At 36.9% G+C, this 26,949-nt stretch overlaps 2 protein-coding genes across 7 annotated transcripts in view; one reads left to right on the forward strand and one right to left on the reverse strand.

Moving 5' to 3' along the window:
• Positions 1 to 26,949, forward strand: part of nt5dc1.S (5'-nucleotidase domain-containing protein 1-like) — a 150,526-nt gene that overhangs the window by 16,842 nt on the left and 106,735 nt on the right. For all 6 annotated transcript variants that reach the window (XM_018265387.2, XM_041564592.1, XM_041564594.1 and 3 more), the window contains exons 6-7: positions 1,752 to 1,831; positions 7,936 to 8,017. In XM_018265387.2, the coding sequence (XP_018120876.2) occupies positions 1,752 to 1,831; positions 7,936 to 8,017 (162 nt within the window). The remainder of the gene's footprint in view (positions 1 to 1,751; positions 1,832 to 7,935; positions 8,018 to 26,949) is intronic.
• Positions 17,124 to 26,949, reverse strand: part of col10a1.S (collagen, type X, alpha 1 S homeolog) — a 50,153-nt gene continuing 40,327 nt past the window's right edge. The window contains exon 3 of the mRNA XM_018265389.2: positions 17,124 to 19,349. Coding sequence (XP_018120878.1) covers positions 17,485 to 19,349 — 1,865 coding nt within the window. The 3' untranslated portion in view covers positions 17,124 to 17,484. The remainder of the gene's footprint in view (positions 19,350 to 26,949) is intronic.

Consider the following 26,949-nt stretch of genomic DNA (forward strand, 5'->3'; position numbering starts at 1 on the left):
AGCACACCTAATGTCAACATATGAAATAGGCTGGTTAATCGTGAATATGAAAAAAAAACCTGATGTCCATAGCAAGGAAACCCAGCATAGCTTAATGGTACCTAAAAAAGAGCCAAAGTTAAAACTCATCTGATTTCCTGGAGATTGAGAAGGATACTTTATTCAACTAAGTTACCAATGCTTTTGATCTTTTTTGGAGTCCCTTATGGCACAAAGGTAGTTTTTGTTTACAGTGCTGTAGCCTCAGGGAATAAGAGAAGGGATGCTATTGTAACTAACACATTCCATATTTTAATGTGTCAGTATGAGTTTAAAAGCTACTTAATGCTACTTTGACATACTATAAAACCTCCCAACACAAATACACAACAGGCTAGAGGATACATGTATACAATGCCCTAGATCAGAGCTGTCCAACTTCTGTGTTACCGAGGGTCAGAATTCTTCTGGCCTATGTGGTGGAAGGTCAATAATAGTAACCAGTGTTGACCAGTCCCTTTTTATAAACCACACCCATGGTATCACAAGAAATGGTGGTAACACAGAAACCCCCAGCACATGGTTACATGGTTAAATAGCTTGGGGACCCCTAATAATATTTCCAAATGCTAACAAAACCTCACCAGAATCACCTCCCACAGGCAGAGTAGGACAGGCAGAGTATGGCACACACAGACAGCATAGGACAGGCAGATTATGGCACACACGGGGAGCATAGGGCAGGCAAAGTATGACACACACAGGGAGCATAGGAGATGCAGAGTATGGCACACACAGGGGGCATAGGACAGACAGAGTATGGCACACACAGACAGCATAGGGCAGGCAGAGTATGGCACAGTATATGATAGACAGAATATGGGGCACACATGTAAGCAACCAAAGGTCTCGATTAAAGTCCGGCTGCCCCAAAGCCTTGCCATAAGTTACATAACTTCTCCCAGTCTGGCTGCTAAGTAACAAGGTGATGGGACAGTTGTAGAAAACAAAATTACTTCTAGGTAGCATTTAAACAATTAAAGGAAAACTATACCCCCCAAACAATGTAGGTCTCTATTAAAAGATACTGAGTAAAACAGCTCATGTGTAAAACCCTGCTTCATGTAACTGAACCATTATCATAATAATATACTTTTTTAGTAGTAAGTACCATTGGGTAATCATAAATAGAAAATTGCCATTTTAAAAAATAAGGGCCGCCCCCTGAGATCGTAAGATTCACTGTGCACAAATACAAACCACATGTAAGGTCACATGAGCCAATTAACAGACAGAGTTCTGCCTTTTGCTTCCTCACTTCTTCCTGTTACAGTTAGTGTTGTAGTATTTCTGGTCAGGTGGCTCAAGGCAAGAGATGTAAAAGGGCAATATTTATGTAAATATATATTCCAGTTTGGTAAGACTCTTTAATATGTCATTCAATTTGATATAAACTATCTGGTATAGTTTTCCTTTAAGCCACGTTTTTAACGTCTTTTTTAACTATTAATATTGTAGATTTAATTTCATAAAAACTATTTATTATATAATGTACTGTAAAATTTATACTTAAGAGGATATGATTACTCGTATTGTAATTGCTTATCTCTACCTCTCCTGGTGTAAAATAAGGTAAATTCCTCAGAAAATAACTGTTAACTGGCTGGACCCAAAAACATCCTTTAAGTGGAGTTTTTGTGGGTGCAGGCACTAAATATCTCCTTTTTTTAAACACAAACAGTAAATTGTATTTTATGTCTTTTTTTTGACAGCTAAATATTACTTTTATGACAACCATTTTGATCTGCCTAGCGCACTGCTATGTGCAAAAATTGTGGATTGTATTGAAATGGTAAGTTGAAATACTCCAATATAGAACTATACCACAGCCCTTTTTATGTCAGAAACTTAAAGGAGAACTAAAGCTTAACTAAAGAAGTAGGATAGCACTGTTGTTTATTATGTGTCAGGCTTCTGTACCAGCCCAAGGCAACCACAGCCCTATGTCTCCAAAGATGCCCCAATAGCTCCCCATCTTCTTTTCTGCTGATTCAGTGCACATGCTTTGTGCTGCTGTCGCTTACTGAGCTTAAGGACTGACTCACAATACACAGTACAAATAGACTATAAATGTCACAATATAAGGCTGATTAGTAATTAATACAGTTAATTACTACATTGAAGTACAGAAACCAGTGCAACTAGCATCAGAATTAATAATCAGCCTTATAGCATCAGCTTATATTACAGACCAACCTAATTTTTTGCTACGGCCCCTAAGCTTAGCTTCTCAACAGCTTCTCAGAGCCCACTGAGCATGTGAGTCTCGAAGACACTTTCCAAGATGGTGACTCCCTGTGACAAGTTTGATGTCCCGGATCATTGCTGCTTTTAAGAAGCTGAAACTTTAGGCTGGTGCAATAAGTTCAGTATATAAAATATAAAATTTTTAAACATATTCATTTTTAAGGTTTAGTTCTCCTTTAACGATTTTGAGGGATTGTAGCAACAAATGATTGCAATAAAGGTTTCTCTTGTTAATGCTACAATCATAGAAAATATGGTTTAATCGCAAATTGCGTCATTAGAAAATACAGTGACTAAAGCAGAATGTGTCATTATCAAATGGTGAGTGAGCCCAAAGCCACTTTAGGACTTAACCCCCAGTAGGCCTAACAATACTATGATGTATTAGTGACAAAATATATATGTAAAATGGCAATATTTATTCAAAACCATGCCAACCTATATCATTAAAATCACTTAAAAAACTGTTGGTCATGCTAGTGTTAGGAGGGTCTCCTCCTTGAATTATAAACAGTTAATTACAGGGGTTGTTCACCTTCAAATACTTTATTCAGTTCAATTGGTTTCAGATAGATCACCAGAAATAAAGACTTTTTACTTTCTTTTTACTTTATATTATATTGAAGTCTAAAGTTTCATTTTTCACCTTCTAAAGCAGCTCTAGAAGGGGGGTTGCCAATTCTTTAACCGTTTAAATTGATACATTTAGTCAATACATTTGTTATATTTGCCCCTGCTGAGCAGAATCCTACACCAGAGACAGGAAAATTAAACAACTTCAATTGTGGGAAAACTGTAAAAAATAAAAGATGGAAAGCAATTGAAAAAAGTCATTGTTTATGGTGAACAATCTGAAAACAACTCAAATGAAAAAAGTGTTTGGAAGGTGAACCACCCCTTTTATGGAACTGTGCCCTTATATTTTTCTCAAAATACATCCTATGCACTAACTACTTCCCAGTGTTTGGTGAAATTACAGCATCCACATGGCATTATGTCATGTTTCTAACTTACATTGCACCTTAGGAATTATATATTGTACTTGGTGCTGAGAGGGTCAATACCTTCTATGCCTAACGAGAAGAATAATGTCTATATTTATCATGGTGTAATACTTCTAATCAGTTGGGTGTTATTTGTGAATATCATATGCCTTTAGGTCATCAATGTTATTGGGCAATATTTTTGTGTGCAGTTTTCGGTATAGGATGTTACTAATTTAAGGAGGGGACCCTCCAACCATTAGCATCACCAACAGTATTTAAAGTGATTTTAATGATATAGGTTTGCATGGTTTTTTTTTCAATTCAGTTTTGCTTTTATTGAAAAATATATGCAAAAAGTATACACATAAAATCATAAACAACAATAAGAATAGGTAAAATAATAAAAAATAAGATAAATAATAAGGTACAAGGTTACTGCGGAATCCCCAAAATTTGCCGGCTAGAACCAGAGATATTCAAATTACAGTATTCATTACTTTTAAGCTTAGCTACATAACTGGTCCCCAGCATTCTGCATTCTAAGAGGCACAGATGGGCTATATGGTGTGGGTGGACATGGAGATTTGGTAGACATTCCAAGGTTCCCAAATTTTGCTAATTTTTGTTTTTTTTACAGGATCCACTTCCGACATTAACTCCATGTTTCGTCTCATATTCGGTTTGCATGGTTTTGAATAATATTGCCATTTTACATTTATTTTTTGTCACTAATGTGTCATAGTATTATTAGGCCTAAACTGGTTTTGGGCTCATGCATCATTAGTTATATATGGACACCCCATTTCATGAGCCAAAGTATCTTTATTGTATTTATCTGGGTTTGTAGGTACTCAATATTTATTAGATAGTAAGGTCATAATCAAATGGGCTTCTACTCAGCCACAAGCACCTGTGATATCAGTAGCATGTGAGCTGTTTGTTATTTACACTATATGCAGTGCAGCCCTCTGCATTGTTAAAATTGAAGCTTTAGCATTTTCCATATAGTTATGGCAATGGAGCTGCAAGTCTTGCATCATTCTAGGGAAAGTAAGTGTGCAGCTAACTTTCCAACAGTTTTGCACAGTGCAAAGGGTTTGAAGCCAGAATGGAAGACATTGTAAACCGTGATTAATGTAAAGTTTTAAAATGTGACTTTGTATAGCTAATGTCGTATTAAATGGTAACAAAACATTGTAGGTATACTGAAGTGTGATTTGTGATATTAATATGCTTGTTTTTGTGGGAAGGAACCCTTTCAAACCCATGTCACATCATAAACCTGAAGAAAATAGATATATTTGTATGACTACAGGAAATCGTCTTGTTTGAAGAAAAAGTGACTAGAACCTTTGTTTAGGATAATAGTGTACATAGCATTTTCCCTTGCAACTATGAACAACTCTTCAACAAGAAAAGTGCTTCCCTTACTCTGTAATTTTAGTAGAAATAAAGGTGAGCCTATAGGTCTCAGAAAAGGCTACCATGACCCAGTCACCTGATATTGCTTCATAATATTGAGAAGAGAACAATATTTATGGGGGTGCCCAGAGATGTAACGAAGGGTGCACAGTACAAAAAATTGTACCAGTTACCACTTTACACCCTGCCTTCCATTTCATAAATTACCCCTTAAATCATTCTGTTTTTTTAACTTCTTCATCTGGTTGTGGAACAAACATAAAGGGCAAAGGTTTGCCACATTTAAGCTTGGCACATTTAGACATTTGTTTCCATTCACCATTTACTTGAATTACCATATCCATGGAGACCTCCCCGCTGCTGCGGAGTGAGTGATGGGACAGATTTCCTTGGGAGGGGGTAGGGCACCCGGGTCTCACGTTATTATTTGGAGCTTTATCCCTTAGTTCACCAGAAGGTTGTATGTTGCGGTGTACCATGCATCCTATGATCCAGTACCTATATATTCACTACTTACCTATATATTCAATTACTTACTGACTAATTATTTATATTAGCTTAATTTAATTGAGATATTTTAAATGAATATATTAAAACGTATGTATTCTGCTGATATTTCAGTATAATAATTCTAGTACCTAAACAACAGCAATGACCCCCCCCCAAAAAAAAATTCAGAGCACTGTGTTTCTGAAACCCATGCCTTGATTACTGGACTAATGCTATGAGGGGCATGCGCCACCTTTCTTGTGAATGCTGGTAACCCTGCATTAAGAGAGAGACAGTTTGGTGAGGCCTAGTCATGTTTACTGTAAACATTTGCCCTCAGGATCCCTCTAGTGAACTTCAGCCTTCCTTTATCCACCCTCCACCTAGGAAATAAAGCCATTTTTTAACACAATCACTTTATTTGAGGCTCTAAAGTAATTGGACAATTGACTCAAAGGCTATTTCCTGGGCAGGTGTGGGCAATTCCTTCGTTATGTCGTTATCAATGAAGCAGATAAAAGCCCTGGAGTTGATTTGAGGTGGGGGGGGTTTGTATGTGGAAGATGCGGTCAAAGGAGCTCTCCATGCAGGTGAAACAAGCCATCCTTAAGCTGCAAAAACAGAAAAAAACCCATCTGAGAAATTGCTACAATATTAGGAGAGACAAAAGCTACAGTTTGGTACATCTTGAGAAAGAAAGCACTAGTGAACTCGGCAAAAGACCTGGACATCCGTGGAAGACAACAGTGGTGGATGATCGCAGAATCATTTCCATGGTGAAGAGAAACCCCTTCTCAACAGCCAAACAGGAGGTAGGCGTAATGATATCCATGTTTACCATAAAGAGAAGACTGCATGAAAGTAAATACAGAGGGTGCACTGCAAGGTGCAAGCCACTCTTACGCCTCAAGAATAGAAAGGCTAGTGTCAGGAACTATCTGGAATCGAACTCTGAACTATATACTTACAGGTTCCTGCATTACCTCACTGAGCCACTAGAGACCCTTGGGATTTGATTCTATGCAAATGATTATAGACACTCTGGTTTCCTTATGTGTTTGCTCACCTCCTCCTCCTTCATCAAATGCAGGTGTGTGTAGTTTGCCAATTAAGAGGCTTTATAAGCCTGTTGCAAACCATGCCCAAGTGCTTGATCATTAAGCCTTACAGTCAGATCTAGCTCCCGTTTCTACAGACCAAATATTACCTTGCCTGGTTCCCTGTTCCTGCCTTCGTTCCAAATTCCTGTCTTTGTTCCTGAATCCCCATCTGATTCCCTGTTCCTTCTCAGTGCCTGTGTTCTCCGCTGCAGTTCCCATTACCTGCTCTCTGTTGGATCTCCTGGTAATTGACCTTGTCTTGTTTACTGGACTACCCTCTGCCATCAGCCTGCCTCCAACCTCGGCCTGCCATATGAACTTGTTATTGTCTTCAGCCTGCCCCCGACCTTGGCCTGTTACTCAGACTTGTCTTTATTGCTGCCTGCCCTTGACCACTGGCCTGGTGTAAGAACTTATATATATTTTTTATCTTTTGTTCATCTGTTATATTGCCATCATTTTCATTATTATAATATAATTCTTCATAACATGTTTCCATCCTATCAAAACCTCAAATACCCGCTGTACCTGTGTTATACAGCACCAAGGCTCCTACCTGCCAGCCACTCACCTGTGGTCAGTCCTGACAGCTAGATTGGACTAAATAAAGATCTAAAAAAGCCAGCACAGTTCTGGAAAAACATTCTTTGGACAGATGAAATCAATATCAACCTCTACCAGAATGATGGCAAGAAAAAAGTATGGAGAAGGCATGGAACAGCTCATGATCCAAAACATACCACATCATCTATAAAACATGGCGGACGCAGTGTGATGTCTTGGGCATTCATGATTGCCAGTGGCACTGGGACACTAGTGTTTATCCATGATGTGGCAGAAGCAGTTGAATGAATTCTGAGGTGTTCAGAGACATACTGTCTGCTCAAATCCAGCTAAATGCAATCATATTGATTGAGAGGGATTTCATAATACAGATGGACATTGACCCAAAGTTTATTAAAGCAAAGAAGTGGAATATTCTTGAATGGCCAAGCCAGTCACCTGATCTGAACCCAATTGAGTATGCATTTCACTTGTTGAAGACTAAACTTCAGACAGAAAGGCCCACAAACAAACAGCAACTGAAAGCCGCTGCAGTAAAGGCCTGCATTAAAGAGCATTAAAAAAGGAGGAAACTCAGAATCTGGTGATGTCCATGAGTTCAAGACTTCAGGCTGTCATTGCCAGCAAAGGGTTTTCAACCAAGTATTAGAAATTAACATTTTACTTTCAGTTTTTTAATTTGTACAATTACTTTTGAGCACCTGAAATAAAGTGATTGTGTTAAAAAAAGGCTTTAGTTCCTCCCATTTTTATGCAGTCTTTTTGTTCAACCCACGGAATTAAAGCTGAGAGTCTGCAGTTAAACTGAATCTGATTTGTTTCATTTAAAATCCATTGTGGTAATGTACAGAACTAAAATTAGAAAAAAAGTTGTCTCTGTCCAAATATTTATGGACCTAACTGTATATACTTTGGTTATTCATGATTCCCTGTAGAATAGTCTTGAAGATAAATAAGATGAACAGAATCCTTTTCAAGTCAGAAAACTGATGTATTTTACAAAAAAAAAATGTGTATGTGTGTGTATCATTCAAATATACATTACATAAATATTGTTTATTATTTACAATTATTTTTCAAATTGACAGACTGAGGGGCAGAAGAAGTATGATTTTTGGAAAGACATTGTTGCTGCTATAGAACACAACTATAAGACTACAGCTTTTAAAGGTGATATTTTTAATGCATTATTATAATTTTCATTTTAATGGTTTCTTTCAAATAGAAGTATATGGTGAGTATTTATGTTTTGTTACTGTATACATATTCATGATTTTGAATTGGCACTTACAAAATATTAAAACTTCACTTTGCCCATAATTTGTGGGAATGTTCTATAAAGGGATCCTGTCATCGGAAAACATGTTTTTTTCAAAACGCATCAGTTAATAGTGCTACTCCAGCAGAATTCTGCACTGAAATCCATTTCTCAAAAGAGCAAACAGATTTTTTTATATTCAGTTTTGAAATCTGACATTTTGTCAATTTCCCAGCTGCCCCCAGTCATGTGACGTGTGCCTGCAAGGAGAGAAATGCTTTCTGGCAGGATGCTGTTTTTCCTTCTCAATGTAACTGAATCAGTCTCAGTGGGAAATGGGTTTTTACTATTGAGTGCTGTTCTTAGATCTACCAGGCAGCTGTTATCTTGTGTTAGCGAGCTGTTATCTGGTTACCTTCCCATTGTTCTTTTGTTTGGCTGCTGGTGGAGAAAAGCGAGGGGGTGATATCACTCCAACTTGCAGTACAGCAGTAAAGAGTGATTGAAGTTTATCAGAGCACAGCTGGGAAATTGACAATATGTCTAGCCCCATGTCAGATTTCAAAATTGAATATAAAAAAATCTGTTTGCTCTTTTGAGAAATGGATTTCAGCGCAGAATTCTGCTGGAGCAGCACTATTAACCGATTCATTTTGAAAAACATTTTTTTCCCATGACAGTATCCCTTTAAGATAGTAGGAAAACTGACCTTCACTTAAGCTTTGCAAAGGGATTAATACTGCAGATCATTTTTATTTATTTTTTAACAGTAATAATGACAGAGCAAACACATTTTTTTAATAAACAACAGTACAATATGTGTTTTAAGTAAGGACTGTAGTGTAAAAAAGCTCTTCTCTGTAGACAGCATACAAACCCTTGTGCCAGAAGGTGGATATCATTTGAAAAAACAGAAGTCAGCAGGAAAAGGATGTTCTAGTAGTACAATTCTCTCACTGGGAACATGGTGTTCAAAAATCACCAATGTGCCATGGGCTTACAATAGTAAAGATAGCACCCCTGTACAGAACAGATTTCTAAATCAATTCACACATTCTCTTTGCTAATCCCCATGTGGGGCTGATAATTTACTATTACCTATAAAGCTACACCACCATTTTGTTTCTAATTGTTATTGTAGGAAAATGTACCGTTTATTGCTTTTTTTCTTCTCTTTGTTTTTGTACAGTACATTTCATATAATAAGGAACAGAATTTTGCCTGTATATCATACGTAATTCAATAAATGACATTAAATATATACAGTATATATTTCCAACTCATTTTAATATTCATTTAATATGCTTAAGATACTTGATACAAATAATACTATGTATACTAAATGTAATTGAAACAGCACATATTTTAAACTTAAATGCTGCTGTAGACTTTGCAGTGTGATACTGTATATTCTTATTCTGTCCTGTGATTATAGATAATTAACTGTTCTTTTTAAAAGCATGCCTCTAGTTTTTTGGGAGATTTATAAAGCAACTTATGGCAATGTTTAATAATTTTGGGGAAAGTTATTTGAATGTTGGACTACAATCTATAAAATGTTTGGATTTTTTTAAATTATTTATTGAAACAGCATGTGACAGAACAATCAACTAGTCAGCTATATTTCTGGGCTTCTCAGTGTTCCTGGGTTTAGCATCTTTATTACTATGCCTCTAGATATTAGCAGAGGAAAACTATACACTTGACAATCTTGAGTATTTTAAGAAACACTTTTTCCTACTAAAAACCTACCTGTTGGTTGAGAGTTAGGAATGAACAAGGAAGCCTCTGGTGAACATTGAGTAAGTGAAAAGCCTAATAATTCTAGTCTTATGAAGTACAGGAAAAATTTCCAGCACAGGACATTGCTTTGTAAACTGTCTGGTGTTTAGTGGCACATTCACTTTATTTTAGTTGAACTGTGATCTAACGCTTTTATTCTAAAAGAACAGCATTGGTTCCAAATATTCTGAAATAGTATTGCTCTCTCAATGTAGCTTGTAACATACAGAGTTCTGATGCTGCCTAAAAAAACAGGCAAGTAACTGGATTTGTATATGACAGCAAGCAGCTAGTTGGAAGAGGCTCTGAGACAGACTGTAACCATAAGCACATATTGTAATAAGTAAATACTTGCCAATTTCTTTGCAATGTTTAGCATAGGATGCCTACTCTCTACTGTTTCACTGCATTAAAGAAAAGTGCTACTGTGCCTATTGGGTTTTTTGTTGTCCTCATATAGCCCCACAGTATTAGTAATCTAGTTAATTGTAGTTTTTAAATATTCAGTCAACATAAACCTGGAGAACAATGGGGCTGGTTAGATGCTAAAATACCTGTTAGATGGATCTTGGGATTAGAATGCTTGGGACTCACAAACTGCTGTGGAGCGCTGATCAAGAACACCAGGAGTCCCACACAGTTAACATCAATATTCGGCTTTATTCACGCATGTGAGGGATAACAGTGGAGGGTGTACAATTCTAACATGTTTCATGCCCCATAGCTGGGCACTTCATCAAAGTAATTGTGTGCACTGTTACTGTAAAAGTAATTGTGCTGAGATATATGCATAATTATACAATTATAAAAAATAAATATATTATATAATATAATATATTTCAGCACAATTACTTCAACAGTATCACCTGAACTTTAATCAAATTGAAGCATCACTTTGCCTTTAAATTGTTTTAACCATATGCACGCACGTAGCTATTTAACCATTCACACACACATGCACACAATTACTCTGATGAAGTGCCCAGCTATGGGGCATGAAACGCGTTAGAATTGTACACCCTCCACTGTTATCCCTCACATGCGTGAATAAAGCCGAATATTCATGTTAACTGTGTCGGACTCTTGGTGTTCTTGATCAGCGATCCGGAGCGGTTTGTGAGTATGATGTAGTAGCCGGCAAGGAGTGACCGGCATATCGCGAGAGCAGCGATCAAGCAGGACGACACTGGTCCTGGTGAGCTCCGCCATTATCGCATAGTGAATAGAAGTCCATTAGAATGCTTGGGACCTGGGATTTTCCAGAATAGTTTTTCTGTAATGTGGATGTTCATGCCTTGTCTACTAAAAAAATCATTTAAACATTTAGGGCAGTGATCCCCAACCAGTAGCTCGTGAGCAACATGTTGCTCTCCAACCCCTTGGATGTTGCTCCCAGTGGCCTCAAAGCAGGAGCTTATTTTTGAATTCCAGGCTTGGAGGCAAGTTTTGGTTGTATAAAACCAGGTGTACTGCCAAATAGAGACTCAATGTAGGTAGACAATCCACATAGGGGCTACAAAATGGCCAATCACAGCACTTATTTGGCACCCCAGGAACATTTTTCATGCTAGTGTTGCTCCCCAACTCCTTTTACTTCTGAATGTTGCTCACGGGTTCAAAAGGTTGGGGATCCCTGATTTAGGGGGTTATTTATCAAAATCCATTTTTTTTTAAAAAAAAAAAAAAGTCCAAACTAGAATCCACAATGTGACCTTATTTACAGTATGAATAACAAAAAACTGAATATTATATATTAATATATATTATTATTATATAATATATAATTTTTTCCACTAAAAATTCGGATTTTATAGTAAAAAAAAAACTTGAATATTTAACGTTTTTGGCATTCGGACTTTAATAAATAACCCCTTAATAAACCTAATAGCATTGTTATGCCACCAATATGAATGTATGCTGCTAGTTACAATAAGAATTACTGTATTTACTTTAAATAGACTTTATGCTATATGACCTTCCTGTAATTCAGGGATTTCTGGATTTTTGGTTTCCTGATAAGAGTTCCCATATATATTATATATAATGTAACTGCAGTTCATAATCAAACAACCCGGCAGATGAAATGCTTAGAATATGAAGTGAACGGTTACTTTATTGTTCTCACTCTATTCATTGTTGTTGTTTTTTAAAGACAATTTAGGCTACTGTGTATGTTAATTATTCTATATATATTTGAGAAACATTATAAGGAAAATTTGATATAAAAAGTTGGTCCCCAGGACTGGGAATACTCTCAGTATGGGCACAGTATAGGACTTTATTGTAAGAAGTAAGTATGCCACATGTCAATGCAATCAGCAAGGGCAAACTTTATTAGGCAGTCTTTCAGAGGTTAGCAGCGACATACCAAAGTCCACTGACCAGAAAATTTCAGTTACACAATAAAGACTACTTCAGATGATTTTCTCCAGTCTTCTTGTAGACCAAGTGTTCCTTTCACAAAGCCTCCAGGACCCGTCATGCGGAATTGTACTGGAGCGCCGTTTAGTGGACCTCCTCTCCCATCAAACTCTACCCATACTTCTCTGTGGGTGGTGTCCAGCATACAGTGCCCAAGGTTCTCCAGAGCTGCCTCACCACAGCTCTACTAGGCTGCCATTAACCTAGCCCTACAAACTCTCAATTTCTAACTGGTCCACAATCGTCATGGAGCTCGACCCCAATGTCTCACCGCTTCCCACGTGTTCTGTCTCAGTAATGTTTGACTTTCCTGCTGATTTTCTGAGGCCATAAAGGAAGTGTTCTGCTCCAGCACCTGCACTCCTATCAACTACTACATGGGAATTACCCTACAGGCCAACCTTAAGGTTTGTTGCCCCCTGCTGGCTGCACTGAATATTGTCTCTAACGTATTTATAATGTATATGAAATAAATATTTATTCCACCTCCTTAAATAGTAAATTAAAGGAGGTGGAATAAAGATTTATTTCATATACATTATAAATAGTAATAAAAGAGATTTATAATCCTTAAAGGAGAACTAAAGCTTAACTAGAGAATAGGGGCAGAAATGTTGGGCTTTATCTTTTGGGCTTTTGTACTACAACCCTTATCAGTGAAGATCTGTTCCTCCAAAGATGAGCCTGTAATCCCCATCTTCTTTTCTGATGATTCACTGCACATGCTCTGTGCTGCTGTCACTTACTGGGACTAAGGGACTGTCACATAATATGATGTATACAGATGATTTAAATATCACAATATAAGGCTGATTAGTAAATAATTAAAATTATATGTACATGGCAGCTCACAAACTAGCACAGTTAACATCAGAATTTAATAATCAGCACCGTAGCATGAGCTTATATGACATGCAGCTTAATTTTCAGCTTGATGATTTGTGACAACCCCTAAGCTTAGCTTCTTCACAGCTGCTCAGAGCCCACTGAGCATGTGCTTGTAGTGAACACTACTAAAAAAAGTCAAGATGTTAAACTCCTGTGTCAAGATGTTAAACTCCTGTGTCAAATTTGATTTTTGAATTTGAAATCAAAATTTAAAATATTTAGTGGAAGTACAACACAGGAAGTCTGAATTATGACCCATTATCTTATACAAGAATTCATGAAGCATTCACTTTTTAAATTTCACACTTAATTTTTTTATCGTTGGTATACACTTGGTTCTCTTACAATAGAACATCTTAATATTATCAGAGGTGCCAGAGAGCATATTGATAATATTTGACTGACAAAAATTGTCACTTGAGATATTCCTTTATAATTATGCACACTGATATTGCTCAGTTACATATAAAATCATTTGAAATTATTCATAAATTACAGGATTTATTATTATTTCTGGTATAATTTGACAGAAATAATATTCTTAACTTTGCCATATATACTGTATGTATATTTAAATGGGTGTATATGTGCACAAACCCATTTAATTGTGGCCAGAATGAACAATTTAAATTTTTTTGTAAATCTATTATCTAGAAAGCTCCAAATTATGTGAAGACCATCTTCCATAGATAATTTAGGCAACTAATTCTTATTTTAAAAAAATTACCTTTTTCTGTGTAACAATAAAATAATGCATTTTACTTGATCCTAAACTAAGAATGAATCCATATTGGTGGTAAAGCCACCCTGTTGGGTTTACTTAATGTTTAAATGTGGAAAAACTATCCATTTACCCCAGACCCACGTCCTGCCTTTGCTGCCCCCCACCTCCCTCTCTGGCCCCAGTCACAGCAAAAAAAAGTAAGTGCACATGCGCGGGGGGATGCAGGTCCGGAGGGGGCAGAGGGCCCGTTGAGACTGCAGCCCCGGTGGACCAATACATTTCCCAAAAAATAGGCGAACATTACTTAATATGTTTCATATTCTGTACAATAAAAAGTTAACTGTTAAAGATTGATTAGTGATCTATTGATATCCTCCACCTTAACATTCTTTGCTCAAAGCTGAATGAGGGAGGACCACATTATTAATGCATGGAGCACAATAACACTCTTTTTATGCACTAGAAGAGTTGAACTTGCTTAAGATTTTGCAAAGGGACACCTTTACCATACTGAGCATATAGTGCCAATGGCATACATGCCATACAATATATGGTCTGGCAAGTTGAAAAGAGGTTCCCCTATACTGTACATAATTTAGAAGGCATATCTCGCTACTTTTCTAGGGCTTCTAAACCCTGGGGTAGTACAACAAATTTAGATTTAAAGCAAGCCATTTTTGTTGTGTTGTTTTTTCTTTTTATTCTCAATTCTCTTTGAAAATATAATTATTCCATTTAATACTTACATTGCCTAAGCTGCAAATAACACTAAGTGGCTTCTTTTCAGATTTCAGAAATAATGATGGACAGTGTAAAAACAAGAGTAAGGAGAATAACACCGCATTATACACCTTACACCACTTTTTTACATTTTACATGTTTTTGGTTTCAAAATGTTTTAAACGATTATAAATATGGTTGTCCATCGCTATCATCATGTTCATTAATGTCACTGGTTTTGATATATTGTGTGCCCTTCTGTCCTGAAAACCATAGGGCAAAAAATCCCCCAGAAACAATTTTTTTGAAATGTGCCTGGTCTCTACAGCAGATATACAATTTTGTATATGACAAACTGTCCAATCTCATCTGTACATTCAAGGAGCAGTTCACCTTAAAATAAGTTTTTTTTTAGAAATGTTTATTTTATTTTACAATAAAATGAACAATGAAAGCACTAAACATATTACAATAACATACTGTTAACATCAGAACTGACAACATATATTAAGTGCTTCTGCTGAAGAAAGTGCATCACAGGAGTGCTCACATATGAGTAAGAATTACAGTGCAGAAGGACAGTTGGCTCTGGGGTTTAAGATTTCTCTAACTGCTAATTCCCAAATTTATGGAGGATTTTCAACCCAGGGGAGCCACATTTTATCAAATTTTCTCACTCAACCCCAGGCTATATATATGTTAATGGAAGGACTTTGTTACCCATGGTATTCCATGAAGGAACAGTACTGTATTTGTCATATGACCCATCATATTATGATGAGCAACCTGGTCATTATCTATCTAAGTATAAGAAATGATTTTAATATGAGTAAGTTTAAGGTAAACTAATATTCAGGCTGAGTCTATTTTTAAGAGAGATTAGGTCTGAAATGTCAAATGCTATATGGATATCAGGACCACTGAACCCTGCAACCTTGAAAGCATTGTATGCATTAGAATAACCTGACTATCAAGTGGAGATTTCAGATTATAATTAAACCTCTGAAACCCAATCTTTATACTATGTCAACAATAGTTCAAAAAAATAAAAAACAATAGAAATTCATTTTAATATGGTTATAAATGCCAATAAATGTACAGGCACAGTAAATGTACAAAAACCCATTATCAGCAATGCAATAGCATGAAAATAGAGCCCCTTCAGTTTCCTCTAAAGCCTTGTAATTGATGGTAAATAATTTGCCATAAAACCATATAAATGTAACAATTGTTATTTTGAATGTTTATTCATGTTGTATTACATTTTAGATATTGTACTCCAAATTAATAAAAAAGCTCTTCTCAAGTACAAAGCAAGTAATAGATTGTATGTCATTGCTCCAGTTGATTAGCAAATTAAAGCAGTGGTACTATTGTTTTTATAAACAGGATGTAAAAACACCATTATAAAAAAAAAATCTACATATCTACTACCTGCTGTTATTAAAAGTACAATCTCTCTCTTTCATTCTCTCTTTCTCTCTTTTAATTGAACTGTATTATCATTTCTATTTTTGTCACCAGCTCTCGACTTTCAAAATTAATTTGGCAGAGATATTGGTACTTTTTTCTGTTTGTTTTGTTTTCTATACAATTAATGTGTCAGGTCCTTTTTAAACGCTCTAACAATAAAACTATATAAAAATAAATACAACAGTCACATGTGCACACATTTCAGTAAAATATTATATCTTTACTTCCCATTTGTTTTGCTTTAAATAATCACTCATTTGTGTAGGGTTACTGTACCTTTTGGTACACATTAAACAATTATTTTCTGCATACTTAATTTTCTTTGTACAGTAGAGCTGGCTGCAAGGTAGTGTGTCTCTGCATGTATGGGTTGAGTACCCAATGGCTGATATATTGATGTACATGATGATGGTGACCATTTTGAATGGATTGCAGAATGCACTAGACAAAAGGTTATGGTTAACCAAACTGGCCAAAAAAATTTAATTTATTTTCCCTGTTGCTCAATTTGGGCCAGTTAGAGTGGGCAATGTCACGTCTTCAAGGGTCATAATGTTCATGTAACTTGGAAATTTCCAGAGTTCCCTAAACTAAGGTGAATTTGATTCTTTTATTTGAACACAACTTTATGCAAAGAACTAAAAGCTATAAAGGCTCTTTCTGTCTAACATATGGATTAAACATTAAACTGACATGGTACATTTTGGCACCTCTTGACAAACAGGTTTTATGTTGGAATTTAAAATCACTAAATATAAATGAGGGAAGCACAAGAGGTAGAATAGGAATGTTTATATTAGCAATTCCATATGAATAAAATAAGAGAGAAAAATTAAAAATATATACTGTTAAAGATTTGTAGTTCTGTAAATAGTTAATGAACAAGACCAAAATTATACCAGCCTGTGTATTCATCAAAGATTTTTGCTAAAATATGAGATATTTTTACAATCCCTAAAAGAGAACTTTTAGTGGAAAAATGGAAATTGTTAAGTTTGAAATTCTCTATGAAAGGTGTTTTGCACTCAGCAATCTGGATCTGTCTATAACAAGAAAAATACTAAACTGCTTGATTTCTTTGAGCAACTGCACTGATACAAATTTGCCCATATTTTACTTAATTAGCCCCACAGACTTACAAGAAAACGCACCCTAACAAATTATATTGAACAGTTAAATGGAATAAAATAAACATTTGGAAGCGGAGATTCAGATTTTGGCAACAGCCTTGAAAAATTCAGAGTTCAAGTAGTTCTAAAATGCATGCAACTTAAAACAAAATATAACAATTTTTTTTAAAACAAGTTTTCTTTTTCAGTTAAAAAAATCTAAAAGGACATAAGAATGTAAATTGCATTACATATTGTGTTATCATGTTAAACCAAACAAAAATCCTGAAAAAGATGAATGTATATAGTCTGATGAATATAAACCATTGGATTCTGCATTTGGTATCTGAAGCCATACTTGATCATTCTCAGCTAAGTCTATAACAGCACTGCCTGATGCTTGGTCAAGGTACCCTTTCTTATATTCATCATAAGTGTACATAATTGGATTGCCATTTTTGTACAATGCAACCCAAAGATTTGTGCCTTTGACATGTACATGGTAGGAAAAATAATAAAGTCCTGGTAATTGACATGTAAATATTCCAGTTCTAGAGTCATAATGATTTTGTTTGTTGTACAGAATTCTGTCAAATTTTATAGGTATTCCCACTGATGGATATGCTTTAGTTAGAATAGCAGTAAATGCCGATACCTGAACCTCTCTAAGACTCTGAACTTGACCAGCTTTTGCATAGCCATCTGGCATGAAATGTGGCATTATAACCTGGCCATGCTCACCGGGTGGACCGGGTGGCCCAGGTATACCTGGCTCTCCATTCATTCCTCTTTGGCCTGGAATTCCAGGGTGGCCCATTGGTCCTTGCATTCCCTTTACTGCAATGCCAGTTTGGCCTGGTATTCCTGGAGCCCCTGGTTCCCCCTTTTGACCTGGAAGACCTGGTATACCTGGATGTCCTGTTGATCCCCTCATACCTGGTATGCCTGTGGCTCCTCTTGGTCCTTGTTCACCAATATAGCCTGTTTCTCCTCGAGGCCCTAAATGACCAGGAATTCCTGGCAGACCAGGAGGCCCCACAATGCCTTTCTCTCCTTTTTGACCAGGTATGCCTGGGTGACCCTTGAGGCCAGTAAGACCTGGTTCACCTGGAAATCCTGGTTTTCCATCTAATCCAGGTATACCTATTTCACCTTTTGGTCCTGGAATGCCTGCAGAACCTTTTGGTCCAACATCACCTGTATGTCCAGGCAGACCAGGTTCTCCTGGTGTCCCTCTAGGTCCTTGTATACCTTGAATTCCTATCTGGCCAGGTAACCCAGATGGCCCTGGATAACCATCAGAACCCTGTTCTCCTTTTAATCCAGGTATACCAGGTGCTCCATCAAGTCCTCTGTGCCCTTTTAACCCTGGCATTCCTGGCTTGCCAAAGCCTGGCAAGCCTTGAGGGCCTGGCATTCCTGGGAGTCCTGGTAGTCCTTTGGGCCCTGGAGGGCCAATCATTCCAGGGATACCATTTGAGCCTGGCTTTCCAACTCCTGGTGGTCCTGGTTGTCCAGAAGGGCCCTGGGGACCTGGAATACCCTGTGGTCCTTGTTCACCCGGCAAGCCTTGTTCACCTAGTTTTCCTGGCTGGCCTCGAAGCCCATTTATCCCATGCTTACCTATCCCAGTAAGACCTTGAGGCCCTGGTGCTCCTGGTAACCCAGGAATTCCTCTTTCTCCTGGATTACCTGGAACCCCATAACCATTTTGTCCCTTAAGTCCATTGATGCCAGGCATACCAGGTTCACCTTTAAATCCAGGCATGCCTCTTGGCCCTGGTGGCCCCACTGTTCCCTTTGGACCTGGGATTCCAGCTGCAGAAATTCCAGTCGGACCTGGGATTCCTGGTGGTCCCTGCTGTCCTCTTGGACCAGGAAGTCCAATTGGCCCAATGTCCCCCTTTTCCCCTGTTTTTCCAGATTCTCCTTGCTTTCCTGGTATGCCTGGAAATCCTAGTTTTCCGATAGATGAATATCCTGGTGGCCCTGGCACTCCTTGTGCTCCTTGTGAACCAGGGATTCCATACCCTGGCTTTCCTTGAGGCCCTGGGGGTCCAGGCAGCCCTCTTGGACCAGCAGGCCCTTGGGGTCCTGGTGGGCCCTGCTCTGGTACTCTTGGAATGACTGCAACAAAAGAAAATATTTTTTTTAGTAAAATTCTATAAAAAAGACCATAGCAAAAACAATAATAAATATATATATATATATATATATATATATATATATATATATATATATATATATATATATATAGACCAAGTAATTTATGCTGCACAGTTTTGTAAGACAGCATGAGTTGTGGTAAAAAGGATAAATCTGAAAACTTCAGCTGCTTTATCATATTTTACTTCCATGGGAATATCTAAGAGCTATCCCTTGTTTTGGGCAATTGTGGTTCTAGAGCAGGGGTAGGCAAATGTCATCTCCGGAGCCTCATGCGGCTTTTCATGCTGCTTGCTGCGGCTCAGTCTTGCGGCTTTGCCTGACACGTCGTCTATAAAGCCTTCTCACCTGCTGGTGAATTCTTCAGTGTGCAACTGCGGCAAGCTAATGGTTAGCTTACTGCGGTCGCACACTCAGGAAGCCTCCAGCAGGTGTGAGGGCTGTATAGACGTCCTTGGAGTGACAGGCAAGACAGAGCCGCAGCAAGATGATTCATCATGGTCCTTACCGCGGTCACACACTCAAGACAAGAGAGGGAAGATCAGCATGGAGCTTCAGAAACAGAAGTCACATTAAATAGATGAGAACACTAGCATTTAATAAGGCTATTCAGTGTTAATTCATTTCAAAATAGACCTACACATACACACTGCACTTATTTTTGTTGTATCCTGTTGTTTTAACAGTTAAAATTAAAAAAAGGTTAAAACTTTTAAACGTTTATAAGCTGCGTTAAGTTTTGCGGCTCCAGACTTTTTTCCTTTAGTGGAGGAGGGGGCAAATCTCTCTTTTGTGAAGTTTGCTGACCCCTGTTCTAGAGATAAAAGTCCCAGATAAAGGTTGGGTTCAAGACAAAAGGGAAAATGGCCTTTAATAGGTTTATGTCTACGCATCTTGGACAGTTTAAGAAAAATAATTATCAGCGATAATGAGGCTAGGAAAAATACTACATTGGTACACTTTTGTAAATTTGAATTAACTTAAAAGTTTGAAATGGCAGCTTGAAAAAGACAAAGATTCAGTGAAAGAACATAATAAATCATTTTATATTTAAAACTGATTTACTGAATGATAAGCTATTCAAATACAATAGATAAAGTTGTCACACATTTACTTGTACTTTTATATGGTCAAGGAAATTCACAGCCATTTGTGGAGAATAGCAATATGTAGTTGTTGCACATGAATGGTACTGACCAAACATCTGACTCACAGATGTGAGATATCATGAAGAGGAAAGATAATTTAAAGTTTAACAAAAAGGTTTTGCAAAATTGCTGCACAGTATTGGTCCAATTTGCCAAATTTTCGAAAAATTTGCAGCAAAATTCTTAAGAACATTGAATAGTCCTTATTTGTTTAAAAAGTTGTTCACTTTCCAAATTTGTTTTCAGTTCAGTTGTTTTCAGATAGCTCATCAGAAAAAAGACTAGTTTAAATTTGTTCTAGTTTAAATTTGTGACCATTCTAATATTTCAGTTTCAAGTTGCATTTCACACCTTGTGCCTTTATACAGCAGTTCTTGAAGGGGAGGGTCACCGACTCTGTAAACTTTTCTAAATTGGTACATTAGTTGATACATTTCTTATCTTTGGCCCTGCTGAGCTGAATCCCTGTCCCTGAGTTTCATTGAAGGCAGCTGTTATAATTGATACAACAGTTAATATTCCATAGATGCTACTGAGAATTGTATCAACTAATGTATCAAAAAAATACAATTGGCTGTATTTCAGAAGAGGGAAAAGAAGCACACCAACTTAGCGGTTCTTGCCTTTCAAAAAATGCATTACAACAGAAATGTTGTTCAAGCTTTCTAGGTATAACCCCTTCCTCAGGTGCAGATTGCACCCGATTTTACCTGAGGAAGGGGTTGTTCCCTGAAAGCTTGCACCACATTTCTGCTGTAATAAATGTTTTTATATATTTTCCCATTTCAGTAAACTATTAGAATAGTTTAGCCTCATTGAAAATGAATGGAACAATTATTCTCACTGGCATGCAACTTTTTTGTCCAAAAAAAGCACGCATGGGAATATTCTTAGTATATAGTCTTAAGCTAGTGTTTGAAAATGTTTGAAAAAAATGCTCAAGTTGTGTTTTTTTTGCCAATTGCATTTTTTTTCTTGGCCTTGAAAATTAGTAAATATGCCTCAAAAGATTTTAGGCTTCTGTGCCAGTCCAAGGCAACCATAGACCATTCACAGGTACGATCTGTGTATCTGAATATGCCCCTAATAGTTCCCTATCCTTTCTGCTAATTCACAGCACATACAGTACTCTGTGCTGCTGTCAGATATCTTTTCTGATGGACTGATACAAAATATAAAGTATATATAGCATATAAAAGTTACTATACTAAATTCATTCATATTCTCATTACATGTCATCTCAGATGTGAGTGTAATTTGCAACATAATTTTAAAATCAGCCCTGTAGCATCAACATGTCACAAGCAAACCTCATACTCTATTTGATGATTTGTGATGACCCCCTAAATTTAGCTCTAAGCTGACCAGAGCATACTGAGCATATGCAGTGTTACTGACACTCCTAACAAAATCCAGGGCATTTACTGGCTGTAACACCTAGGCTGGGGAGGGGGGAGCAGGGAGGGGGGTCTATGTAGGGTAGGGGGTAGGGGTTTTTATAATTAAGGGTTTGGTTCTCCTTTAAAGCCACTGACTATGAATTAGAGAGCTCATCAGCATAGAGCAAGGGTGTCCAACCTTTTGACTTCCCTGGGCCACATTGGAAGAAGAAAAATTCTTCTTCTGGGGCCACACTCGAAATACACACAAACACTAACGCTAGCTTTTGATTTATTTTATTGTAAAAGTAAAAGAAAAGAGGGATTCATAAACCTAGTGAGATTTTTGACATTGTGTTTAAGAAACTAATGTATCAATATCTGGTTGAATGGAAGTAGTTGCAATTCTCAGTGAATTCTTAAGGTGCTCATCAGATAATTTGGTTCTAATTTTACTCTTAGTGTGTTCCTTCTTGAAAAAAGTTGCTCACAAATGTAGGCGCTGCATATATCCCTATCATAGCATGCGATGCCGCTGAAGAATTCTTACCTGCCTTGTAAGTAACTGAACACTCACTTGTTAACTGCTTTTCCAGCTCTAGGAAGCCACACACCGCACATCCCATGTAAAATTGAAACTACACATGCACACAATTAGCGACCGCATACATACGCTCTCTGTGCTTGACATTGCAACATGATGTTTCCTGGATTGGTGGACGTTCAAGCTTTTCATATCCATCCTGGGCCACAGGTTGGACACCCCTGACATAGAGTATACCCTATCTCCAGATAAATATATTTAAACTGTTATGTCTGAAGAGCTGTGCCCAGCTGTGTCTGCCAACCAAACAAGGCCAAAAGCTCTGTCAATGTTGTTGGATGTTTAGCTTCTACCCTATTGGGACTACCTGATGACTTTTCCTTTTCCCCATCTAAGGCCCTTCCAAATTTCTGTAGTCAAGGTACAGTTTTAGATGCAGTGGGTTATCCTTTACTACAGAAACCCTGCTCACCCGCTTACTGCTGACAACCTGGACCTGTATTACCAGCCTCTCAGCCATTAAATACCCCTTCTACTATTCTCTTCAAACATGTGACCAATACTGTTATAGATTGGAGGAGGGCATTCAGGTCTTCTCATCATGAAAGGGGTCTTCCACAGCACATGCTGCCACTCTCCCTAATGGATTGTTGGACTAAAATATATAACATTAGGTTGAAAAAAGACACACTTCCATGAAGTTCAACCTTTTAACTCTCTTTTAACCTGCCTAACTGCTAGTTGATCCAGAGGAAGGCAAATACCCATTTAAAGCCTCTCCAATTTGCCTCAGAGGGGGAAGACTCCAAAATGGAAATAAGGCTAGTCCCTGAATCAACTTGTAGTTATCTTCCATAACCCTGTATTTCCTCACTTGCTAAAAAGCCATCCATCCCCTTCTTAAATCTATCTAATGTATCAGCCTGTATGACTAATTCAGGGAGAATAGGAGCAAGGATAATGCAAAAAGCATTTAAAATAAACAATGAAGACCAGCTGAAAAGTTGCTTAGTGGTGAGCTTTCTCAACGTTTCAACACAGATCTAATCATCTGTTTAGTCAAGTCATATAGACTGAATGGTAAGTTGGCAACAGAAAATTAATAAGGCTTCCCCTGCATACAGCATGATATACATTTACATAAATAACTGATTACATTTTATATAAAAAGCAGCATTTATAAATTATATTTTGCTTAAAAAAATCTGAATTATCATTTAATAGCAGCATGTGTTTGCTGTCTGTTTCATTAGTAAGGCAGACTGACTAGCTCACTATCAGTAAGCATATTTCTGTTTTCTTGCATTCCCTTAGGATACTAAAACATTTCCTTTATTTCTTGTGTAATGGTAAAATAACAATTATGCACCAGTTAGTTCCTCCCATGACAATGTTTATGAATGGTCTTCCTGTCAGCTGCATCTCTTAAGCGTAGGTTCCAAAATGATAAAAGATTGCTTGTTTTAAGTCAATGAACAGGCTGTGACAAAATAAAGCATGACTCACAATACAACAATAGCATTAAATGCAAGAAATGTTTATCAACTGCAGAAGTAAAACAATATCAGAAGTCAGGACCTTGTGGTACAGCATATGCTGTGAAATTATGTAGTTTGGTTTTCACTATTCGTTCTGCAGATTCTACTTAAATGAATATGCAGCTGCAGTATATTCTTTATAGTAAGCAGACAGTGGGCGACAACTTCAACCCCAACCCCAAAATGCATATATAAAAGCAATTAGAAAAACCGGGCAGGATTCCCTGACATCACCACTCCACCCCAACACATCACCACCCTGTCCTTGATACATCATTGGCCTGCCAATTGACGTCACTGCACTCGCCCCTCTCTCCCGAAGTTGAGATCCGTGAAGGGTGCATAGGATTATATATGAGAGCTTACAGCAGACAATATGAAAGAGGGGAATGTTGCCTCACAATCTGGGTCTCTCACAGGCCTGCTGTTCATAATACCAAAACAAAAAATTGTGATTGCTACATGCAGTTAAAAATGGAGCAGATCCCATGATTTAACAAGGATTATTATTATTTCAACAAAATTTTGATTATAAAATTCTACAAGAATGACATTTATTTCAGACCCTTATGTACTTGAGACCATGAAAGGGTAATTGAATTGTATTGCAAGTGCATACAATCCATATACTGTAACTATGAAATGGCCATGGCAGATTTTGCTTTGGTAATGTTATTACAATTAAGATATGCAATGTGATAGAAAAATAAGATTACTGAATCATCCTCCACTTTTGATGTAGTAACATATATTTGTATTATACTTTATAATGTAATATGGTGTATGTTATATGTGTTGTCTGCAAATTACTTGGATGGATGGCTCTCTCTTGCACTTTTGAGCAAAGATGTAGCTCTTTGTTGATTGTGAGGTACAGATATAGGATAAACTCTTGCATAGACTCCATTTTAATTAAATAATTAAAAAATATTTAAATGATTTCTTTTTCTTTGTAATTATCAAACAGTACCTTGTACTTGATCTCAACTAAGATATACTGCAATTAATTGGAGACAATCCAGTCCTATTGGGTTTGATTAATGTTTAAAGGTGTTGTCCACCTTTGAGTTTACTTTTAGTATGATGTAGAGAGTGATATTCTGAGACAATTTGCAATTGTTTTTAATTTTTTAATTATATGTGGTTTTTGAGTTAATTAGTTTTTTTATTTAGCAGCTCTCCAGTTTGCAATTTCAGCAATCTGGTTGCTAGGGTCTAAACTACTCTAGCAACCATGCACTCATTTGAATGAGAGAGTGGGATAAGAATTGGAAAGGGCCTGAATAGAAAGATGAGTAATAAAAAGCAATTACAATAAGTAGCCTTACAGAGCATTTGTTTTTAGACTAGGTCAGTGACCTCCATTTAAAAGTTTGAAAGAGTCAGAAGAATAAGGCAAATAATTAAAAATCTAGAAATAAATAATAACCAATTGAAAAGTTGCTTAGAAATGGCCATTCTATAACATACCAAAAGTTGAGACAAATCTTAGCTGCTGCACGAACCAATTTAGCGAAACACTGGCTACAATACGCTATTGATACTCATGTTGTCATTGCAAAAATTACTCAAACACAGAATATGTTATATTTAACGGCTTTATTGGAAGACAGGGTAGAGAGACATATGCAAATTTGGGCCCCATGGGATTCGTTTCTGCAACCTTGAGCAAAACAATAAGTTCAATGTATGTTATACTACATGGAATTGTACTGATGTGTTCTACTTTCACTGTTCTATACTGGAAAAGATATTTACGTTATCCTCTGTCAATGTATCTATTTTTGAAAAATAAAAGAGATTATAAAAAAAAACATACCAAAAGTTAACTTTAAGGTGAATCACCCCTTTGAATTATTTTTAGTAGATGTTAAGTATGGAGATACAAATTACAGGAAGAACCCTTATCCAGAAAGCTCCAGGTCCCGAGCATTTTTCATAATAGATCCCATACATGCACTATATGTTTTAATTCATTGTTTCGGTAAAACATTAAGGGGTAAATGTACTAAGCAGTGAAAATTCGCTAGCGACTGCTTTGCAGCCATCGCAGCACTTCACCAGGCGAAAATTCACTCAAACCATGCTAATTGACTAAAATGCGTAGTTGTGTCCAGGTCGCAGAACGCTGGCGAAATTTTACTTGAGTTGCTTCGGCAATCAAATTGAAGATGTGCTAGCGTTTAATTATGCCTAACGCAACTTCGTTCTCTTAGGCTTATTTGCATACGGCGGGAAATTATAAAGTTGACTGGACGTATATGTTGCAGCAAATACATTACATTACACAAGTCCAGGGAACCTTAATAAAGAAAATAGAGTTGCTACAATGCCCTACACATGAGCCCACTGTATAGTTTATGTTCCATATGTTAGAAAATGTATGGGGGAACCCGGTTACCCCAAAAAAAGCAGGCTTTTTTTTTATAATTTATTACATGAAGTGGGCTGATAATTATAGAATATAGAGACAGGCTAAGTTAACATATATTCATAAACCAGGCATCTCGTTTTTGGGACTTATTTGTTTATTCATAAGTTAATAAAATGATCTTTAGCAACATTTTAGTTATTAAATATATAAAAATCTTAGCAAGTGTTGTAAAATGATTCATTTCTTATACAGATGCTCTGTGAATAGCCACACAAAACACCTATTGAGAGGTATTTATAGTTTCCAGCAAACATAAAAAATAAACATAATAGCAGTCTACTGGAATAAAAGCTGATATTAATTTTAATCATTATTATGGTATGGGATAAAAAAAGAGTCATCTAAGGTAACCACTTACGAAAAGACCAGCATTAACCAAAAGTTTCTGCTGTGTTGTGTAAAAGAGCATTCTGGCTATCGTTCGCAAGATGTGATTTATGCTTAGTTCTTATTAACATATTTTCCTTCTGTGTGTCAAAGGGATATGCATGGCCTATACAGCAGAGTAATTACACCCT

This window comes from Xenopus laevis, chromosome 5S (assembly GCF_017654675.1).
Source record: "Xenopus laevis strain J_2021 chromosome 5S, Xenopus_laevis_v10.1, whole genome shotgun sequence".
Classification (NCBI taxonomy): domain Eukaryota; kingdom Metazoa; phylum Chordata; class Amphibia; order Anura; family Pipidae; genus Xenopus; species Xenopus laevis.